Source organism: Carlito syrichta, unplaced genomic scaffold (assembly GCF_000164805.1).
Source record: "Carlito syrichta isolate Samal-C Ts95f unplaced genomic scaffold, Tarsius_syrichta-2.0.1 Scaffold307028, whole genome shotgun sequence".
Lineage (NCBI taxonomy): Eukaryota > Metazoa > Chordata > Mammalia > Primates > Tarsiidae > Carlito > Carlito syrichta.
The window spans coordinates 5,491-29,213 of NW_007251124.1; the positions used below are offsets into that span (position 1 = coordinate 5,491).

General features: G+C 39.6%; 1 protein-coding gene across 1 annotated transcript; it reads left to right on the plus strand.

Annotated features, from left to right (window-relative positions):
• The first annotated feature begins 7,473 nt into the window (after nt 1–7,473).
• ZNF165 (zinc finger protein 165) lies at nt 7,474–11,207 on the plus strand. Its single transcript, XM_008063766.1, has 3 exons — nt 7,474–7,886; nt 8,186–8,324; nt 10,226–11,207. The coding sequence occupies exons 1-3, from the start codon at nt 7,476–7,478 to the stop codon at nt 11,116–11,118; spliced, it is 1,443 nt and encodes a 480-aa protein (XP_008061957.1). The 5' UTR covers nt 7,474–7,475; the 3' UTR covers nt 11,119–11,207.
• The last annotated feature ends 12,516 nt before the right edge of the window (nt 11,208–23,723 follow it).

Consider the following 23,723-nt stretch of genomic DNA (forward strand, 5'->3'; position numbering starts at 1 on the left):
GGCCTCGGATGAAAATACTCTTATCCTTAGAATCAGAACTGCAAATCTAACAGAGCCTTAGGTTGTAAGAATGAAAAGAACAAATTTCAAAAGCAAATCATTAGGAATGATGAAAAAGATATCATTCCTACTTCCATGCTTGATTGATTGCAAAAGTGGCCACAATTCTCCCTTCCTTCCTGAATCTATACCCTTTGTAATATGACTTTGAGTTTCTCCCATCAAGGGGTCCTTTGAAATTGAATTGGTCTTATGACTTGCATTGGTCAATAGAATACAGTAGAAGTGTTATTGTGTGAATTTTAAGCCTAGACCTCTCTCCCTCTCCCTCTCCCTCTCCCTCTCCCTCTTCCTTTCCCTCTTCCTCTTCTCCTTCTACCTCTCTCTGGAATCTACATCACCAAATGAACAAGCCAAAACCATCCTAATAGAAGATGAGAGACCACATCAAGCAGACATGAGCCATCTCACCTATAGCTATCTCCAGATCAGCCTGCCCCAAACTGACCCAGTAGCTAATTCCAGGCATTTGAGTAAGTCCAACCAAGATTAGAAGAACTACCCAGCTGTCTTTCTCAAGTTTTTGACTCACATAATTGTGTAGTAAACAAATAGTTGGTATTTCAAGTGACTTACTTTTGGGGTGGTTTGTTATACAGAAAAAAAACTAGCTGATACACACACCTGGATCCATGTAGTGCAGCAAGAGGGACACACCACTCTAGGTGACACATTAACTGAGTCCCTAGACATGTCCCACAGGGAGGCAATCATTAAAGCCAGAGCTGCCCTGGAGAACACTTCACACTAGCAATGAGGATCACACTGACAAATGTGGATGGCTTTGAGTGGCTCACCTGTACAGCAGGGATGCTCTCCTGGGTTGCAGAGATCTCTTTGGAACAACACAATCATTCTAAAGACATTAAACAATACTAGGTACCCGGGGTTCCTCCCAACTGCCCAATGCCAGCACACCATTATACTGAATGACACAGACTGTTTTGTCACAGATGGGTCTTGAAGGCCAGGAATATATTGGATTGCTGTTAATGGTACCCAGTGGCTTTATAGTAAAACCACTTGTCTTGGCTTTTTCTGGGCTGGCTTTGATGGTGCATCCTCAGTTTCTTATAGGTGCACTCCAGAATCTCTGGCACCATCCCTGTCCCTTTCAACAAACTCATCTGGAGGGGTTGGTGGAATAGATTTTGGGGTTTGTTTTTTGTTTTCTTTGTTTGTTTTGGTGGGATTACTTATTGACTGTATTTGTGCCTCCAAGATGTTCTACTGATATCATATAGAAGGTGGGACCCCTTCAAAGATCTGTCTTCACAGCTTTGAATGACACCAAGCATGGTTTGGAGGCCTTGAACGTTGAAACAACTGCAATGAGGAAAGTGGTCCTACAGAACCAAATGACTCTAGAGATGCTGACAGCTGTGCCCTTTCAAAAACTGAATGTTATATATATATTCCAGACATAAAAGTTGAAGTTAATCTAGCCTCCCTTCATTCACAAAAGCAATTACAGCTTATTGAACACATGGCCCATGACTCCTGGTGGTCTACAATAAAATAATGTTTTCCAGGATGGGTCCTTGGTGGGAAGCCCTGCTAGCAAGGTCTTGTCACATACACCTGTATTTGCTGTTGTGTGTTTTGTTGGCATTGTCTAATAAAGTTAAGAGAAAGGGCCTGGTGGGCAATCTCACCCTTTCCCCCCAGCTCAGGGAAGAACATATTGGAAGAAGTGGACGTATGAGACTGTAAAAGCCAGTCAAAAGGGTAAATTGTAAGATCCCCCAGTTCCCTCCACTTCCTTCCTGTGTTCTGACTAAAAATCACAGAACATTGACTGATTTGTGATTGAAAATTACAGAGTACCTTGACTTCTCTGTGACCCAGTCACCCGCAAGTTTTTCCCAGAAAGTTTGGGAAATTAGGGCCTTAAACATTCCCAGGCACTGATAAAGGTTTCCCAAAACACTAAAAGAAACTAGCCTTGGCCTGAGGCAAATTCCTTAAACCAAGGGTCCCCAACTCCCAGGCGGCAGACCAGATCCGTGACCTGTTAGGAACCCGAGGCACAGCAGGAGGTGAGCTCTGGCGAGCGAGCTCCCTCTGTTGTCAGATCTGGCGGCGTTAGATTCTCATAGGAGCGTAAACCCTATTGTGAACTGCATAGGCGAGGGATCCAGCTTATGCGCTCCTTATGAAAATCTAATGCCTGATGATTCCCACCCTACCCCCTTCCGTGGAAAAATAGTCTTCCACGAACTGGTCACTGCCAAAAAAGGTTGGGGACCACTGTCTTAAACCTCATATAAACATCATACCCGAGCACCCGGATTTGGACATACCTAGGTAAAACACCCTTTTTCTCTCACTGTTCATGGGACATATTGCTGCAGCACTCTGTAAGTTCCTTAATAAATGATTTGGACTAATCACCTTGGCGTTTGTGCTTCTTTCTTTGGAATCCAAACCAGCACTATCTAGGACTGTCTGGGGCACTCCCTTGTGGGAATTCCCCTGCCCCTACTTTGGGCGTGATTGTAGGCCTCTGGTTCAGTGGGACAAAACAAAATGTATCTAATAAAACTTTTTTTAAAAACAAGGGAATAGCAAACACAAAATTTGTGATAATTGTTACCTCGGATGAGAGAAACTACAGAAAGGAACTAGAAAAAGAATAGCATTAAATGTAAATTATTATCAGTCTTTAGTTCTTAAAACTGAGTAATGGATTAATGAATGCCTACACTTTTAGGTCCTGCATAGACCAATGACAGCCAGGGGTTATAATTAATACCAATTTCTATATCCGAGTTCCACTGGGGTGAGATGACACAAGGGCTCAGAGAAAGGCTGCCTAGGAATGCAGGAAGGTTTTGCAGAGGAAGGGAAGTTTGAGCTGCATTCCTGCTGCTTGGGCTTCAATTTCACTGCCTGAGATTGAAGTAGAGGCCAAAGGCACATGGACGTAGAGAGTCAAGTTCACTACTGTGAAAGTTGTCAGAATCAAAATGGAGTCATTAGTGTTTAAAAAAAAAACAACTGAGAAATAGAGATGGGGGAGCTATGAAGAAAAACTTTTCAGACATGTATGCCAGATAATAAAAACGATCACAAAAAGCTGCAAAACGCACAAAGCTATCACAACCTTACACAAAAAATAGTTGTGCAAGGACATCTGCCCAACAACTGCCTGTCCAATCTTGAGCTGGCATCACCCTTGTTACTGATCTTTGTAGTCAAGGATAATCATTTCGAAACAATATGTAATCCTCTTCATTTTTCCTTTAAAAATCTTTGTCTGTTTACCTCCCTGAATATGAACATAGCTCATTACGACACGCGTATTTCCATTGCAATGTCCTATTTCTAAATAAACATTTTATTTTAGAGTGTCTCCCTGTTATTTAAGTTGACACTACTACATCGAGTCCTGAGAACTTCAGGACTTTGGCGAAAACGCCTGAGAAACGGAGTCTATAGAGCTAAGAGGACCTATTGTACTTCTGGGAATCGTAGTCCAAAGCCAACGCTTTTCTGCGCAGACTCACAAGTCTCTGTGGACGGAAACCTTGAAGGGTGGTGCGTCTCAGTCCTTCCACCGGAAGTGTCCGATCAAAACCAGCCCTGTAAGAGAGGTGAGTCCGGGTTTAGGGACCCAGGTGTCCGACCCTGTGTCCCCCTCCAAATATCCAATCCCTCTTATGTTGCTTTGGGGATGACGGCAGCCTTGGGGCGACCTGCCCCAGGACCTCAGACGAATACAGGAGAAAGGTGAAATCAGCTAGGGCGTTGGCAGGGCATGCGCCCCGCGTATTTCGTGAGAGTTTGGCAGTCTCCATAGTTACCTCGGCCGCGTGTGACGTCATAGTCGAGGGCTGAGAGGGCGTAGTTGGGGGGGGTCAGTTCTGCTTATTTGAATCTGGGGTCGCTGGTCCGATTCGGCTGGGTGCAACGGAAACTGCTGTGGGACCCACCCCCGATCCCCCTCTTCCCTTGGAAGGAGTGCCCTTCTGCAGGAAAAGTGGGGACAACCCAGGCCTTCTCTGAAATTTTTTCACATAATAAATAGTGAGTATTTCCTGTGTGCTGGGATACAGTGAAATCAGCACTGACCCCCTGCCCTCCTTCTGGAAGAGAGATACCGCAAAGCAGGCAGTTAAAAGAAAGAGTGTGAGAAACACATGATACTATAGGAGCCTTCAATACGCACCGTGAAGCCTCCGCTCTGTTCTGTGGTCTCTATTGGATTTCCCCTGACTCTTCTCCCTCCAGAAAATCTCTCCTGTCCTCCCCTCCCCCAACACGGACACCAAGGACCTACTTGTCCATTAGGAGCCCTGCCTTTCACCTCCACTATTCTCATCACAAGTACTCCTCCTTCTGTGTTATCATTGCGTTTTCCTTACACACCTGCTTAGTCATTTTTGTAACTCTCCCCCAACATAATAATTGTAAGGCACTAGATGCTAATAAATGTTTATTGGCTTGAAGTTAGTACGCCTTTGGTGGATATATCAAATCCTTGAGAACTAGATAATTCCATCTGGGGTTATGGACTCAGTTTTAAATGCATGAGAAGTGATGAAACACTTGGAGATAGGACTGTCAGTTATCTGAGGGGATGACATATGTTGTAGGACCTGCTACATAGCATGATTGTTGAAGTTTAATTTGGATTATGTAGGCCTACTTTACTGCCCATATTTCTATACTAAATAAGGCAATGTTCATTAAGCATTAGGACACTACTTGGTAAGCACTTATTAGCATAGCTGGGAAACATAATGTGAAGTGAAATTAGACCACTACATAAAAAGAATGGCCCTGTAAAATATGAGGGATTAAGGCTCTTTGGTTAATATACCATATAACTAGCCCCTTTTGCCTCCCTTATCATTGCTGAACTTTTTTCCTAATAATCCTCACTCAAACTATATGTTTTCCAAAGTTCCCTCTGAGCCTGTTATATTTATTTCATACTCTTGGAGAATTAATCCTATTATATGTCTTCAACTAACCCTTTCATGAATCTTGTCCAAATCTATCTTCCTATTCCAAGTTCCTTTCTATTATTAAAATCTCATAGTATCTGTTGGAAATGTTTTTGCAAATGGTTATCAAATACAGAATATCCAAAACAGAAGTCATTTCAAACTTTTCTGATTTCCCCTTTCATTCAATTAATCAAAAAATATGAAGCATTAAGAACAATTATGAATAATTAGTAACTCATGGAACAGCAGTCAACTGATTAAAAAAAAAGCTAAACAACTAAAAATAATACAAGATAGTATGTGTTGCACTCACAGATGTATGTGTTAGGAATTGGAACTCAAACTAGAGTTGAGAAATTTCTTAACAGAGGTTGTAGAATTCCTAGTCACTCTAGTCATCGTGCTCTGCAAGCTGGTCTCACCATCAGTCTGCTGCTTCCCATTTCATCAACCCTGTTCCTGTCCTCTCCTCTCTTAATATTTCTTATCCTTTATTGTTCAGTTTAAGCCCCACCATTTGCAGTTTCTTCCCACCTCAGAACCATGAGGACATTGTCTTCATCATACAACTCAGAAATTCAACATTCAACATCTATCAAATGTTTGCAATGTATGTGTTTTATGTCCATGTATTTTATGTCCTTTCTTCCCAACTAGTTTACACATACAAACACTATTTTTTATTCTATTCCTTAAGATATACTTCAGAATATAGATTTTTCAAGGCATGTGCCATACTGACCAAGTTACCATCTCCAGGAGCAGGGCCCACTTCAGCATGGTGCTGGGGCAAGAATATGTTTCTAACAAAGTTCCTATATGATGATTAAGCAGTAAGCCCAGTCTTGACTCAGACTTTCTTGTAAACCACTACTGTACAACTTCTAGCACAATACTTTGCTTGTGATAAGATTCTTTTTTTGAGTTGGAGTCTCACTCTGTCGCCCAGACTGGAGTGCAGTGGCCGCTCCCGGCCACTGCAGCCTCGACCTGCTGGGCTCCGGCGATCCTTCCGCCTCAGCCTTCGAAGTAGCCGGAATTACAGGCATGCGCTACCACGCCCGGCTGATTTTTTGATTTATTGTAGAGATGAGGTCTCGCTGACCAGGCAGATCTCAAACCCGCGGGCTCAGGCAATCCACTCACCTCAGCCTCCCAAAGGCGCGGGATTACAGGCTGAGCCACCGAGCCCAGCTTGAGATAAGATTCTTAACAAAGTATGTCTTAGTGCATTAGTCAGTAGTCAACTTAGTGAAATGTTTAGTAAAAGAATCAGGTTGGCATTTGCATTTTACTTTTGTATTCTAAGACATCACCAGTAAATCCTTTTATTCTAGTTTTCAGATAAAAATCAGACTGACCATTCCCACAGACCAATACGACTTAAAGAACTGATAAAATCAGTAACAAAACTCACAGAAAGACTAATGAGAAAATCATTGTACTCGCTTATTATATTTCATTTTATTGGCAAGATGAGGGCCCTCAATGACTGAGAGCCATGAAACTAAGAAGGCAGAGAAATAACTATTGGGAAAGAAAGAAACTTAACAAGATTTTTGGGGAAAGAGCCAGTTACACTGGTTGAAATTAACCTCTGGCTCTCAAGAAAAGTTGCCCTATTCTGTTTAAGAGATTGATAAGTAATCCTGGTTCCAAATTCTAAATATATTTATTACAATCCAAACCTGTGTTTTCCTTATACTTGAATGAGCACAATGGCCTCTATCTTTTCATGTTGCATTTCACCCTGAAAATGAAGAATATATGCATCTCCACAATGTTCAGTAGTTCATTCTGCTCAGAAGCTTTTATTGTCTTCCCAGTGCCCCAAAGAGAGACTCTAAGTTAATGAACTTGATATCTGATGCTTTCTACAGTATGGTTCCATATAATTTTCTATAATTTTCTCATACGACCCTACTATATGTTTTGCTTTCCCACTGCTGTGTTCCTACCCTTAACTATCTCTGTTTGTAATTTCCTCCTCTTTCTCTACCACATCAAATCCTATCTGTTCTTCAGAATTTGTTTTTTCTTTTTCATTAAGCTTCTCTTGATCATTGCAATCAGCTGTATTTTTTCCATCTCCTATTTTATAAAGCACTTCTATCATTTTTCTCTTTTGCTTTGTATTTTGTGTGACTCATTTATAAAACTTAATCACATGGGGCTTGTTAATATTTAGTATTACTTCTAAGTTTAATGTTTCTAGTTTAAATGATTTTTATATTTAAATTTTAAGCTGTGTTGAAGTAGAAATCATATAATTGTTGTAGCCACAGAGCAAGTATGTCAGTAAATTTTTATGTAATGGAGAATGATAATTCCTGTGATGTGGTCACTTTGATCTTCCTAGACAGTAATAGTCATTTTTTATCCCTCAGGAGAGCTCTTGAAGCTAACGAAGACCCTTCCAAAAGCAGAGGTGGGTTTTCTGATAATATAATCTACGCAGAGATGGCTACAGACTCAAAGAAAACTGCAGCTCAGAATTTTTCAGAGGATGAAGGACTTGTGATAGTGAAGATAGAAGAAGAAGAGTTTATCTGGAGGCAGGACACTTGCTTACAGAGAAGTGATCCCCTCAGACAGGAGCTCTGCCGGCAACTTTTTAGGCAGTTCTGCTACCAGGATTCCCCTGGACCTCACGAGGCACTGTGCCGGCTCCGGGAGCTCTGCAGTCAGTGGCTGAAGCCAGAGATTCATACTAAGGAACAGATTCTGGAGCTGCTGGTGCTGGAGCAGTTCCTGACCATTCTACCAGGGGATCTGCAGGCCTGGGTGCGTGAACATTATCCAGAGAGTGGAGAGGAGGCAGTGACCATACTGGAAGATTTGGAGAGAGACACTGATGAAGCAGTACTCCAGGTGCACAGGGGATGGGAGATCTAAGACCTCCATAATGGATGTAGCCCCCACAATGGGAGGAAAGGGATGGAGTATCTAATGAGATGGAGTATCTAATGAGACTTGCAGGAGCTCTTGGTTCAGTGTGCATTTATATCTCCTTTCCTGTCTGTTTGGTACCACACTGCATTTTACAATTGATTCAGACTTGATTATTCTTTCTCCAGTTTTGTATTCCTATTTGCGGTTCTCCTTGTTAGAAAATTTTTAATTCCAATAGGAATTTTCTCATTAGCCCAAATGTGCTTTGTTTTTCTCAGGTTCCAGGCTATGGACATGGACAAGAAATATTCAGGGAAAATGTGTCACCTCCTGGACCAGCACTTAGTGTCCATTTCCAGCCAGTGGAGACCAAAGCCCATTATGGTTCTTCAGAACCCCAGGTCCTCCTGGACTGTGGTAAGGGGAAAAATGCTATGTGGTGCATATCACTAAAGAAGTGGGAAAGTAGGTCAGGCAGAGTGGCTCATACTTGTTATCCCAGCACTTTGGGAGGTAGAAATGGGAGGATCACTTGAGGCCAGGATTTCGAGACCAGTCTGGGCAACATAGCAATACCTTGTCTCTACAAAAAACTTTATAAAATTAGCCAAGCATGGTAGGGTGCACCTATAGTCCTAGTTACTTAGGAGACTGAGGCAAGAGGATCACTTGAATCCAAGAGTTTGAGGCTTCAGTGAGCTATGATTACACCACTATACTCCAGCTTGGGCAACAGAACAAGACCCTGTCTCTAAATAAATAAATAAGTAAATTAATAAACAAAATAGGAGATTGGGAGAATGAACTTTCCCCTTCAAATTAGTCTTGTTAACTGCAGGTGATTCTTCCCTTTATTACCCAAGGAAAAGTAGAGCACTTGCTTTCCTATAAGTCTTTAGCCAATTGGGGGATAAAAGATAGTTTTGTTCTTTATCAAGAATATTTCAGAAACACAGAATATTTTTAGGATATGATCAGATTAAAGGAAATGAAGTGAATGTTAATAAAATGCCATCAAAAGAGAAAAGAGGAAGAAACACATGAACAGATACAAAATATGTTAATAGAAAAGTATGTGTAATGATAGACAGGGAGACAGATACATGATCATATACTCAAAAATGAAATATAATTCACAGGTGCATAGAATATGATCCATATTGTTGCCTTTTATATTGTACTCTTGGTCTTAGAAAGTTCCTTTGTCTTTTTGTAGAAAGTTGGCCATACTTCTAGAGACTGCCTCCATAGAGTACTCATCTCTGTTCTAAAACTTACCTGTTTAAAAGGTTCATAGCTGCAATATTACTTTAGATGTCAGTGGTCCTAGTAATAATCCTAAGAATAATATTGTTAATTTTTAATAAATTACCACATATTCTTCCTTCAGGTTATTCTGGAAACATTTCCATCTACCACATATAAAATTATAAATTTTCCTCACATCAAGACCAGCACTTCCTAATCCCCTTTTCCTGCCCTAGCATACTCAAGACAAAGGAAACCCTGTAACAAACAGTGACTGCTTGACTACAGGACAGTAGAGTCATGAGCCCGGTATATAGTCATGAGCTAGAAGGTAGGATTTGTGAGGACTAGATCATAAAAGGGTCCTGGAAATCAGGCTAGGAAGTTTAAACTTGTAAAAGAAAAAGATTAAAGATTTCTGAGTAAGTATAAAAGGATGACAGTGTTTAATGACAATTAGTCTGGTAAGGATATTTAGGATAACTAGGCAGAATAAAAGTACAGAGTCCAAACAGCAAGAATGCAGCAACAGTCATTTAGTTAGAAAATGATGATTTTCCAGATTATGGTGATGGGAGCAGAAATGTAAAGGAAGATACTGGGCAGAGGGCACTTAGTGGAAAGTCATGACAGAACTTAGAAGATTGACTGACCATGAAATATGAAGAAGAAATACATGATGGATGGATGGAGGTTTTCTCACACATACCTCAAAGTCATGTATAGCTTTACTTTTCTCTCCTGTGTCCTCATCTGCTTTCTTTGAGGTGGTCCCTCCCCATTTCCCTCTTAGCCATTAGAAGTGTATCATACACCCAAGTTCCCAAGGTCCCCCTTAGTCACATTGTATAGTTCTTTCTCCTTACTTTATCTCCCCTCTCTCAATTCTCGCTGATGATAACGTTTCTTTCATTTGTGTCCTTATTCATCACTCTTCTCATGTAAAAGGCCACTTATTTAAAGTGGTCAAATGAAGCATTGATATATAACAATAGCATACCCCCAAATGTTCATTGCTTCTAGCACAGAAAACAAGTGATATTTACCTCTTTCTTTTTTCATTTTTTTAGTTAATGAAAGTGAAAACAATGGATCCATGCCAAAGCTGGAAATTTATGAAAAAGTGGAATCACCGAGAATTAAGTCTGGAAGAATCTCAGGATACATGTCAGAAGAATCTGAGGAACCTCAAGGCATCTGTAAGACTGCAGGCAGGGTAAAAAAGCCAGGGGAGTGTCAAAGACTCTCATCTGCCCGGGATGGAGGTTTTGGTAAAATCCTCACCCACAAAAATACACTCACAGGTGAAATAATAAGCCATGATGCATGTGAGAAGAGTTTAAATCTGAACTCAAATGAATTTACACACCAAAAATCCTGTAAAAACGGTACCTATGACCAGAGCTTCAAATGGAATTCAGATTTTATTAACCATCAAAAAATTTGTGCTAGAGAAAAAATTCACCAATATGGAAAATCTTTCAAGAGTACACAACTTGTTACACATGCAGCAATTTTCAGTGGAGAGAAAACTCATCGGTGTAATGAGTGTGGGAAAATTTTCAGGCATAGCTCAAAACTTGTTAGGCATCAGAGAATTCACACAGGAGAGAGACCCTATGAATGTAATGAGTGTGGGAAAGGCTTTGCAGGAAACTCAGATCTTATTAGACATCAGCGAATTCACACTGGGGAAAGACCCTTTGGATGCAAAGAATGTGGGAGAGCATTCAGTCTGAACTCACATCTTATTCTGCATCAGAGAATCCACACCAGAGAAAAACCCTATAAATGCAGTGAATGTGGGAAAACTTTCCGAGTGAGCTCACACCTTATTAGACACCTCAGAATTCATACTGGAGAGAAACCTTATGAATGCAGTGAGTGTGGGAGAGCCTTCAGTCAGAGATCACACCTTAGTCAACATCAGAGAATTCACATGAGGGAAAATCTATTAATGTAAAGAACTAAATTCATATGGAAATACTAAATAACCAAATGTGAAAAATATTAAATAAAAAAATAAATACTGGACAAGATGAAAGACTGAAAGACCGGTGTCTCTTTTTTCTTTCTCTCTCATTCTCAGGCTTGCATTTCTATGTATGATCTTCATCTCTGTGTGTATGCTATCTGTGAGAATGGGAATGTGCCTCTTCTCTCATTGACTGCTAAAGACAAGCCAAAAGACAGTATTTGGGGGAGGCTAATAAAGGTTAGTCTATGGCAGTGGGGTGTAGAGAAACAGGTACTGTTTGGGGGATTAATCATGATTAGTGTGGGATAGAAGAGAAAGGTTCCAGTAAAGAGACTGACCATCAGCCTTAGTAAATTCTTCTAGTTTGTTCTCCACAAAAAGAAGTAGGCTAAACCCAAGAGTAAAATAGCTTGCACATTACACTACAGAACAGTGTTTGCAGACCTTTTTTTTTTTTTTAAGAAACCACAAAACTAGGTGATATTAAGTTAAAGAATCATGTCAAACAAAAGGACATATGTTATGGCAGTATTCCAATATGAGACCAAAATCTGTGTTCAGAGGTCATGCCAGGAAGTAAAAAACCAGGAGAGCATCCATGGCAAGAGGCTAGAATCCAGAGATCAAGACAGGTGGAGGATACAAGTTAATTAAGCAGAAACTGGATTAGGAAAGGTGTTCAAATTGAACTAACCTTAAGAAGCTGGAAGACAGACACAGTAGTATAACTAGACTTTTATTGGTTTGGGGCACCTTTCTGGCATGTGTTGATAGGGACTATCATTTGGGGGGCTCTCTTGACAGTATTCTCTGGCTACTGGCAATTGTAGAAGAGCTTGGCTGAGGTGGTTAATACTGAAAATAAAGGTCCTGAAACTTTATTTCACAGCTACTAGCTGCTCTCTTCTCCAGAAAAGACTGCCAAGAGAGTGTTGGGAGTGATAGTATCCGAAAGGGTAAAGAGAGGGATGGTATCTGCAGCAAGTTGGAGCTCCACCAATGTTTTCAGAATAAAAAGGTAAATTCTGCTCTACCACTTTCACCTGTTTGATGAGGCATATTTTTTTCATTAATGTGAGAATTATATAAGGCTTAAATATTTCACAACATGTATTGTTTTTACATTATAAAATGTAACTAGGACATTGACATTAGAAGTATAATAATCTAATGTGAAATCTACAAAATCTTCCACTAAGAGACTTTATAAGAAATATCTTAGCATTTACTTTCGATGGACTTGAACTAAACATTTCCTGACAGGATCTAAGTATCATAACACAATATTTGGTTTGTTTTTAAAAGTAATGTCAACTCTAATTTTTTTACAGGCACTGTGCTAGTATGTCCTATCTCATGATTCCATAAATGCTGTCAGTTTTCCCATTTTATAGATGAGAAAACTGAGCTGTGATGAAGTATCTTGCTTAGGATCACCTACTCATAGATAGTAGTAAAACCAGGATTTAAACACACATTTCATTTCAGTGCCCTGGTTCTTAACCCTTAACCTTGATTATGTTACTGATAGTATAACCATGGGATATACCATCAGAAAAGATAATATTTGTACACTACAACCTTAATTTTAAAGTTGGGACAGGTTGTGGGAGAGGCATAGCACTCTTAGACCACTTACTGACCCACATTTCAAAATCATGGCAGGAGTCCTGACCTGCTAAGCCTGGAGTCAATTTGCTGTCCAACCCTGCTCTTAGAAACTTCTAAAGAAATTCAGAGAAAATTGCCTTCCTTTGAGAGGTAAACGACAAGATATCTGAAACTATTTCTGAGTATAAAAAGACTTGGGAGACTTTATTTTGTCTCCAACTGCTCCTCCTCCTTCTACCTTGGTGCCTTCATATTCTCTTATCTGAATTACCCTTTCCTGTCTTGCCTCTCCTTCCATCACCACTGCTTAAGGAAACTCTCTAGATCTTTTCTAAAAATGTAGACTGGAGAGGGATTCAGCAATATACTCAAAGACCAGATGAATCTGTGCTTGATTTTTCTGAATGGTTTGGAAAAAACCATTAAACAATATTCTGGAATGACTGACACTAGCCTCCAAGTTCACCAGAATGATTCCCTTATAAATTCTTTCCTGGATGGCTTAAATGAGGACATAGCTAACTTAGTTAAAAAGTACCAGCTTAATTGAGTGAATACATAAACCCATGATTTGTAAGCTTGGCAGATCAACTTTCTAAAAACTATTATGAAAAAGGAAAATAACTAAGTTCTCAAAGATCATAAATTTGCAACTGCAAGAACAACTAGTAGTCAAATTAGACCTTTTATGAAAAGACAAGTGCCACCTCCTGACGATAAAAGAAACTTTTTCTTTTATTGCAAAAAACCTGCCCATTTCAAAAGAGATTGCAGAAAATTTAAATGACAGGAGGAACAAAAGGACAGGATCCCAGAAAATAAACAGGGTCAGTCCTAATACCTTAGGAGAAATGGAAATGTTTAGATATAAAGAGCACACACATGTTTTCATAGACACTGGGGCTATTCTTTCTGTCCTTAAGCCTACTGTCTTAAACCATCTCTTTCCTCAGAGTAATGAATCTATATAAATTTGGTGGTATCTAATCAACCTATGACTGTATATAAGTCCAAAACCTTAGGATTCCAGGTAGGCTCATTCAGCGGCCTTCTTCTCTTTTTACTTCTTCCCTTGGCTCCCATGCATCTCTTAGGCAGAGTTTTGTTTCATGTTGTCTTGTTTTTGAATTTCAAAATGCAAACATTTCCTCCTCTCAAAAGAGATAAATGTATGTAAATTTGGAACAAAAGGAGTAAACAGAACAATTACAGAATGCGAATGAAACTCATGAGATTATAAAAATACAGATTCAGCAATTTTTTTCCAAACTGGGCTAATGAATGACACAGATGATTTATTGCAAACTTTGCCAAACCATTTATAGTCCCACACTTCCACTGACATTAGTAAAATAGATTCAGCCACACCTCATTAAAATGGAAGTAAACCTGATTAAACTTTTACCCAATATCAGATAATAGCCTTTAAATACCCTCCTGGACTTCACAACCCCTTGAAGATGTAAATCTTATCATGTTTTTGAAATGTTAACATTCAGGGAATTAGTTAAACAGCGTTCCAGCTGATATCAGATCTAAAACAGAGTTAAAAATTTTTTCGGCCACCACAAAATTCCTTTCCTCAGTAGGTACCTTTAGATCAGGAAATAAACATTTATAATAATTAATTTTAATTATTTGTCTTAAATTAATTGCATGACCCTTTACCTTTCAGTATACCCATTTGTAATCTTTTTTACTATAGGAAACAAAAATATTCCTCTCTATAATACTGGAGATTATTGAACTTAAAAAGGTGAAAATGCATGGGGACATTCTGTTTCCTTCCAAGCCTGATGACAGGACAGGAATTTCTGGAAACAAAGGTTTTCCTGCCTGCCTTTTACCACCTAAAGATAGCCACTTGAAGACTCTTGCTTATCAGCTCAGAGACAACCTCAGAGATTCTAGGAACAGACTTTACTCCCTCAAATTTACCTTCTCACACATGCCACTTTGACACCACCCTCATGCTAGCTTTTTTACCAAATGTCTCTTTCAATCATTCATCTGACCTTTATGGAGCTGAAAACCTGAGACCTTAGAAAAATATGACTGGATGGCACTATGGGTTGTATACCATTTGCAGTTTGCGAGACTTTACTTTCTTTTAGCTGTCTCAGAGGTGGTTCTGGAGCTTGTGAGGACTGCTTTGCACATCTTTGGAGATGTCTTGTGTACCCTTGGTTAAGTCACAACCTTAGTTAAAGCTTATTAGTTTGAGTGCGTCCGTTGAAACGGTACCTTTAGTTTAAAAGTAAAAAAGGTCAAAAGTCAGGAATATTGGCTGTTTGTCCCAACTGAAATCTGATATAGGATTTTAAAAGCATTTTTAAAAGTTTTATAGTCAGAAGTCAGCTTAATTAAAAGCTGATATTCAAGCTGGATAGATAGATATAGATTTTTTTTCAAGAACTTTCTTTTTTTCCTCTTGAATTCTGTTTTAGGGAAGATTTTTGTTTTTGTTTTCCATCAACTAAAACTCCTTTTCATTTATATACTTGGTCCATCAGTTTGATTCCTTTCTTGTTGGCTTGATTTTTGCTGAGAAAAATGTAAAGCTTCATTGGCATTTTGGAAAACTTAAATGCCAATGAAACTTTACAACTTAAAGCACTTGATATATGGGCTCCAGACTGCCAAGAAGCCATAAAATGTCATATGCTGGGCACCATAACTCATATTCTATCATTCAACAATGGAATAATAATGTATAGCCAATCAGTAACCAATGTTATCTCTGTACACCAATGGAAGTATCAATGAAAAAAACTTAGCATCAGCCCACTCCTTGTTCCCTTTGTTTTTAAAACACTGCTTGTAACAAAGGCTAATAAAGCACTTCCCAAGGCAACTTGGATGTGTGTCCTGGGCAACTGTCCTCACTTTGGCTCAAGTAAACTTTTTAAATTATAGTTTGTACTTCAGCTTCTTCTTAGGTTGATATTTCAAATATTCTGGTCTCCTACTGTCATGTTTTGAATTAGCATATTCTGGTCTTCTATAGGTTAAAAACAATCTCTTAATACTTTCTTCTATTCCTGGCACATACACTAGTGCTGAGCAGATTATAGCAACACTGAAGCTGTAAGGCAGTATTTAAATTCCATTGAATACATTTTAAAGAGTCATGCAACTGTTTCATTTTAAGATGTCAGTATATATAATATACCTAGAAGTTATGTCATATTAACTTGAGCACTGATGTTCTTTGGTTGTGTGTTGCTCAATCTGGTCACATTGTAAGGATTCCAGGACAGGCCTGCATAAGTTGATGAACATGCATAAGTTCATCCCACCCCTGAGCTGTGGAGACTTGGGCAAGTCACTTGCACTTTTTGCATGTTTCTGGGTTGTGAGTAATGCATCACTGCACAGCACTCATCAGTGTGAGTTACTCCTCCTTTCCCTTCCTCTTCTTCTGAGTCATTTATGATCAATCAAAACTGCATGACTACACTGATGGGAACACTGCTGACATGTTCTGGTTGAGCAATGTGTTTACCTTTTACCTGGTAAATGGATTAAGGTTGATGAAGCTCAGGATGGAGAGGCCAATGATGCTGACCAGGAAGATTGGCAGGGCAGACCAGATAACTCTAGGTCCATGGACAAGAATGAAGTGTGGGGAGATCCCTGCCTGCCACGTGCATCAGGAGGACTAATGGACTCAATGCTGCAGAAATGGTGCTCAGACCCTCGTTTTAGTACAAGTTGTAAATCAAAATCCCATGACTAGGTAACCCAATTTGCAGACTCCTTGGCAGACATAGCACTCCAGGACTCTAAACCGCAGGACTTAAGTCCCTCCCCCCAATCAATTGAACAGACCCCCCCTGGGCCAAAAGAAACCTGAAAAACTAAATCCAGGCCACCACAGAATAGGAAGTAGGACATGTCTCATCATACCCCATCCCTTGTGGAGTTTTAGGCACAACTGACCAGCATTAGCATCAAAATAGAAATCATGAGATGGACAAAACAGATTCTGTGGCAATAAGTTACCAAATTCCAACCTGACTCTGGTATAGCAGATAGCAGGCCCTAAGGGAAATGAAAATATTTTATCCCAAAATATATTTCTTTGACATATTTTGAAATAGTCCTGCAAAGCTGCTTTTGTGAGGAAATATTTACACCTATATAAAACCTCTATTCACATAGTCAGATCTTTCCCCTACCAAACCTTACCAGATCCAGGGAAGACTGAGAGTCTGACATCTTTAAAGTCTGAATAAGGTACACTTACTACCTATGGTCTCTGAAGCCTGCTTAGAGTCTTTCTCTACATATCAAGAACCTTGGCTTTCTTAACACCTCACCCCCATAATACCTCAGAATTTCTTAAATGGTTTCAAATTCTTTAGACAGAGCTTAACTCTTTCTACCAACTGCCAGGCAGAAAATCTTGGAATCTGATGGCTATGGGTTTGTGGAGGATTGCCTCAGCAAGAGAGATAGCATTCCCCAGTTAGGCTCAGTGCACTGCCCCAATTCCTTGGAGAACTGGAAGTCTCTACCCAAGAGGTGCAATCCTCAACCCATACCCAGGACCAGCCTTTTGACTTCGTCACAGGAAAGAATTCAAAGATGAGTCAGAGAGTAAGGAGGGAGATTTAATTTGAACAAAACTACACACTAGAGAGAGGCGTGTGCCTACGATCTCCAAGTAGGAGGTTCACTGAGGGTAGGGAGTGCTGACTTTTATCGTGTGTGTGTGTGTGTGTGTGTGTGTGTGTGTGTGTGTGTGTGTGTGTGTCACGTCAGTTACAAGCCATAGGAAATTGGTATCAGTTTTAAGTCACAGAAAGTGTAACAGTTTCATACTAGTTTAAGTTTCATACTAGTTACGAATCACAGGAATTTTTAAACCTCTTAACCTCTAGGTCAGTAATTCTCCATCCCTCATCCCCCTAAGCTAACTAGCCTGCCTCAAATTTCCACCTATGACTTGCAAGACCCCTGTTGGAGATGCCCCACTTTTCTGAGTCCACCCTACGTAAACCTCACATATATCGATTTAAAAATTTTTTTTTAATTTTAGATGTAAGAAGTACATACACATATTCGTGTATTTGATTTGTTTTACCTGTTACTTCTGACTCTCTAGAAATGTATAAAGACAAACTGTAATTCATTCATTTGTGGCACAGGTTCTCACAGCCTCTTGGGACTGTGCCGTAAGCCTAGCTCACTCATAGTTTGGTATATTCATTATCAATACCTCTCTGATCCTGCTGGAAACCAGAGATGCACAGGCCCAACTCACAGACACATTTCTGCTGACTGCCTGGCAGGGCACAGAGGTGTTAGTTACGAGTCAGCCTGCATCCTTCACCCCGCCCAGGCAAGACTAGCAGGAAGAGAGTGGGCTGCTACAGCTTTGGTCCCTCAGATGACCAGGCACTCTGTGCTGGAAGCTCGTTGGAGACACCGCAGGGGCCAAACTGGGTGACATTCAGGCCCTGGCACCACTAGGTTTTTGAGCCCAGCTCCTGGCTGGTACTCCAGGATATTTCAAAGACCCAGACTCTTGGTCTAATCCATTGACTCTATGCTGACTCCCTGTTTCTCCCATATGGCTGCATACACGAACATTCCTACCCTGTTGAATTCATCAAACACCACCCGTGACCAAACCTTCACTTTTGTGCTAAACCAATTCATATCTGTTCTTCATGACTCAACTGAGCTACCATCTTTTTCAGGAAGCCTTTCTTGATACTTTCCCACATATCTAACTTTCACAATACACCTGGTGCACGTTCTAGCACAGTGTTTACCATACTACATCACCACTTCACTTGTCTGAAGTTGCTGTGTATTTCTTGCAACTGATGTGAAGAAAATGCTCAGTAAAGGTGAATGATGAATAATGAAGTTTAGTAGAATAATAATGTGGGAAACTACAAATCATGATAGGCAGATATGGGTGGATCAGTTTGGTTGAGCCTGAGTAGCTGATAAAGGAGCAATGCTAACAAGGTGGTTTGGAACAAAACTGTAGGAAGCCTAAGAAGTTTTTTATTTTTCTTTTCTCCTTTTCCTGGGAAGGAGGGTGGTTTGAGCAGAAACTAACATGTACCCTATAAGCTGAATCGGGGGAGGTAGAAGAAAAAGGACCACTTTGAAGGCTGTTGCTATAGTTTCGGCTCAACATTATGAGGGCCAAAAATAGGGAAGTTTCAGCTGGTGATGGAGAGGAAGAAGGGATGTAGCTAGATTGCTTCTCCTCAAGCTATTAAGGGTATTACAAAGATGACAGATGGCTCTTTCTGACTCCTCTTCTGGCTTGAACTAGGGTCCCAGTGTGTCAGAGTTAGATATGTCTGATGTATGGAAATGAGCACACTTTTCCTGAGAAAATAATGAAGAACATCATTTATAGAAATAGTGTCATCTTAAAAGTTATACTTTCTACATCGAGGTATTTTGTATACCAAGGAAGAACTTTTAATGACTATAGGACATTTCTTACCTATATGGGTATGTTTGTTCATCCTAGTATCATTTGGAGATTCATGTTTTCCAATTTTTCTAGTAACAGCATTATTAGGAATAAGTTGTTCCACATGCTAGGGTTCTCCTAAATTACTGAAGATTGCTATTGCTTGGTAAGAAAGTTATTATTTGCATTAGCCAATTAACGGACATCTTACTGAGATGTATAACATATTCTTAGAGTAGACAACACAATCTATCCTTTTCATGAAGATTTAAATTACTCATTATGAACATTAGTGCTCATTCTGGTCTGCAGATCACTGCTGTCCTTGAAGACTTCAGGTAGGTAGGACTCTCACTTTATCCTAAAATGGTACTAGATCACCATGTTAATAGATGGCAGATGTGAGATTTAAATAGTTTGTCCCCAGAGTCTGTGTTCTTAACTGCGTAGTACTGATGCAATATAAAAATGTGAGGGAGGTAGAGGGTTGGGGAAATGAAAGTAGAAATGTAAGCAGGGACATTCTTATTGCAGGGTGATGTGATTGTACATCTGGATGACTTTTTAAATATATCAGCACCTGGATTTCACCCTCAGAAATTGGACTTTAGTTGCACTGGGATGGGACTCAAGCATAGGCTTTTTTTTTTTTTCCTCCAGACTATAGCTAGTATCAAGAATCCCAATTATGGGACCATGAAGACCTGTATACTCAACAAATTGTTTATATTTTATCCTATGGGGAATTAAAGATAGAGATATTCAGGTAGTTTTTAAATTTAGTAACTTAAACTATAGGCATGGTAGGCACAATCTTCAAATGGCATGTGAAGTCTGAATAATTATTTTAAGGACAGAGAATGTAATTATATACTATAGCACAGTCACTAGAGATATTGGGTATAGTATGGGTCATCTAATCATCTAGCTCCTAGAAAATATGTGGTAGTAATGACCTGAATCCTAAATGCCACTAAGGAGTACAGTTTTGTTTTGTTTTTTAAATAAGTCACTCTTTAAATTCCCATAAGGAAGTCTTGTAGCAGCAAGCTCAAATATTGGTCTATATCTAATAAACTACTTTTGAAAGACTTCCTTGGGATTAACCACACATTGAAATCATAGTGACTAAAAACTTTATTTTGGTAAAAAGAAGGCAATATCAGAGGAATTTAATTCCATTATTTTCATGGATTAAAAAATTGCTTTTCCTACAACTAGGGAACTAGGTTCCTTATTAGGTTCCAGGCTCCATAGATTATAGTTGGTCACCATAGTAACCGATTTCTTATTTAAACATGAAACAGATTTTTTTCTGTAATAGTAAATTAATTTTTTGGCATTCTATCCATTTCTAAGGTCACCATTCTTCTTCTTCTTCTTCTTCTTCTTTTTTCTTTTTTGAGTTGGAGAGTTGGAATCTCACTCCGTCGCCCAGGCTAGAGTGGCACCCAGGCTCATGGTCACCCCAGAGTCAACCTGCCGGGCTCCAGTGATCCTTCTGCCTCAGCCTTCCAAGTAGCTGGAACTACAGGCATGCACTACCACACCCAGCTAATTTTTTTGTTTAATGTAGAGACGAGGTCTCTCCAAGTTGCCTGGACTGGTCTCGAACCTGTGGGCTCAGGCAATCCACTCACCTTAGCCTCTCAAAGTGCTGGGATTACAGGCTAAGCCACCGAGCCCAGCTTATAGTAAATTAATTTTTTGACATTCTATCCATATCTGAGGCCACCATTCTTATATATCGATGTCTTTCCTGTGGGTTCACTCCTGTTGAAGTCCATCCTCTAATAATTATTTAGTTCTGTGTGTGGTTTCAGACTTAGCCTCTCTAGAAATTCCCTTATTTTGCCTGTCCTTCTTAATAGTGGTTTACATGGGATAACATTCTAAATTGACAATTTTTTCCTTTGCATTTTGAAGATACTGCCTGTCTTCTAAGCTTCTGTTTGCTGTTAAATACTATTATCAATCTAACTGTCTTTTTTAAGATTCCATTTTTTTCTCCTTAGTAGCTTTTAAATTTTCTCTTAAACTTTATGCCTTGAGTCTTACCAAAAAGTATATCCTGATAGGGCTTTATTTTTATTCATTTGCTTGGTCTATAAATACACTTTTGCTTTAAGAACCCATATTTTTCTTTAATTCTGGGAAATTCCCAGCTATTAGCTCTTCAAATAGTGCATCTTTTTATTCTTATATTATTTTCTTCTGGAGCTTTCACCATATATTGTTTAGAACATACTTACCACTCTATTTCATTTATGTCTTTGTCTCTCTGCAGTACATCCAAGAGGATTCCTCTTCTACTGTCTTACAGCTTATTCTCCCTTTGACTGTTTTTAGCTTATGCCTTCTATTGAAGACTTTATTTCAATTACCCCATTATTATTTCCAACATTTCTATTCAATTTTCATACCCATTACCCATTATCCTTGCTCTACTTTTTGTAAAATTAATTTTATCTTTCATTTTCATGGATGGTATGTTATCATTCAGCTTTTTTCAGTATCTTTAATCTACCCGTTTTGTTGGGCTGTTTGATGAAAGTAACTTTATCTGGATTCAACTCACATTCCAGTTTTGTGATTTTGTTAACCATCTTTCTTAGCATTCATTTCATTTGTTTTCAAACTTCTACTTCTAGACTCATTTTGAGTTCTGATCTCTTTTACATTCTCTCTTTCTTTGTTTAGAAATTCTGTTGTTACATTTACCTGGCCCCCCAGGACCAAGTTTTATGCAACGGTGTTTTAGGACTCCTGTTCGATGTAGTATCACAAATACCATCAATGTAGTAACAGGCTTTCAGGTGGCTTCACACGGTTCTTAGTCAGGTTATATTTTTCTGTGTGTGTGTGTCAAGGTACTTTTGTGTGCCTGGGTGTTCCACCCAGCCTCTGGCATCATGGAGCAAGATGATGCCAGTCCCCCTCTCAAAGCACTTCTGCCCCTGGGACTAAGACCTCAGTCACCCTATGGACCTAGAACCCAGCAGGCCGAGAGCTTCAGCTATAGCCACTATTCTGTTTTTGTCTCCTTTCTGGGCTACAGAAAATTTATTTTTAGCACAGATGTGTTTATAGACTTTATTTTTAAAATCTATATTACTCTTTATATTTGCAGTTGAAGTATGAACTCACTATGCCATCTTGACTAAAAATACACATTTTCCCCAATCTTTTTTATTCATTTATAAATTGAATTTCTAGGTTGTGCTTCTTTTTTAGAATGCCTCATAAACTTTCTTCTCATGCTAATATGGATTTTAGTTTTATGTGTAGTAACTGTTTTGGATCACATCTACAGTAGTCACTTTTATCTGCTAATAGTTCTAAAAGATAATATTCTTTTATAAATATGCATCTTTGTGTAATTTGCTTTCAAATTCTGCACTCTATATCTCATATAGTGCTAGAGTTTGAACATGTCTCTCAAAGTTCATATGTTGGAAACTCAATCCCCAGTGCAGCAGTGTTGAGAGGTAGGCCATTTAAGAGGTGACTAGGTCATGAGGGCGGCCCTCATGACTGAATTAATGTTTTATTGCAGGAGTGGGTTAGTTATCATAGGAGTAGGATGAGTTCAGCACATTCTCTTTTCCTCCTTCCTCCTCCTCCTTCTTCTCTTCCTCCTCCTCTCTCTTTCTTTCCTCTTCCTCTCACTTCTCCCTCTCTCTCTCCCTCTTCCACCGTCTGCCATGAAATGACACATAATAAGGTCTTCATGAGATGCCAGCACCTTTATCTTTGACTGCTCAGCCTCCAGAATTGTGAGGAAATAAATTTCTGTTCTTTATAAATTACCTGGTCTGTGGTATTGTTATAGCAGTATAAAATGGACAAAGACAGTTAACTGTAACATAAAGTTTTAAAGTACTCAAAGACTTAAAAATAACCTTACATAACCACAAACAATGGGGGATTTTTTTTTTTTTTTTTTAAGTTGGAGTCTCACTGTGTCGCCCAGACTGGAGTGCAGTGGCCGCTCCCGGCCACCGCAGCCTCGACCTGCTGGGCTCCGGCGATCCTTCCGCCTCAGCCTTCCGAGTAGCCGGAACTACAGGCATGTGCTACCATGCCCGGCTGATTTTTTTTTTTTTTTTTTTTTTACTGTAGAGATGAGGTCTCGCTGCCCAGGCGGATCTCGAACCCACGGGCTCAGGCAATCCACTCACCTCAGCCTCCCAAAGGCGCGGGATTACAGGCTGAGCCACCGAGCCCGGCTACAATGGGGGATTTTTAACCAGTGTGGCAAGCTAGTTTGGTGAGACTATTTCAGACCCTGTTCTAAAAGGAAGCCAACAAAAGAAGACTCATCTCCCCCTTGGTAATGTTCTTTATCAGCTCTGCCTTGTCCCTGGGTTCCTGTCTTTCACAGATAAAGAGACTCTAGACCCACCTGGCAGTTCCCTTTCTCAGACACATTGCTAGTAAACTTTGTCCCTCATCCACACTTACATCAAATCTGCTGTCTGACCATGGCTCCTTCTCTTCTCATCCCAAAGTCTCTTTAGCTAGCACACTT

Coding starts and splice junctions, on each gene's coding strand:
- ZNF165 (XM_008063766.1), top strand. CDS start 7,476: ATGGCTACAGACTCAAAGAAAACTGCAGCTCAGAATTTTTCAGAGGAT. Junction 7,887..8,185: donor CTGATGAAGCAGTACTCCAG/GTGCACAGGGGA, acceptor TGTTTTTCTCAG/GTTCCAGGCTATGGACATGG. Junction 8,325..10,225: donor CCAGGTCCTCCTGGACTGTG/GTAAGGGGAAAA, acceptor TCATTTTTTTAG/TTAATGAAAGTGAAAACAAT.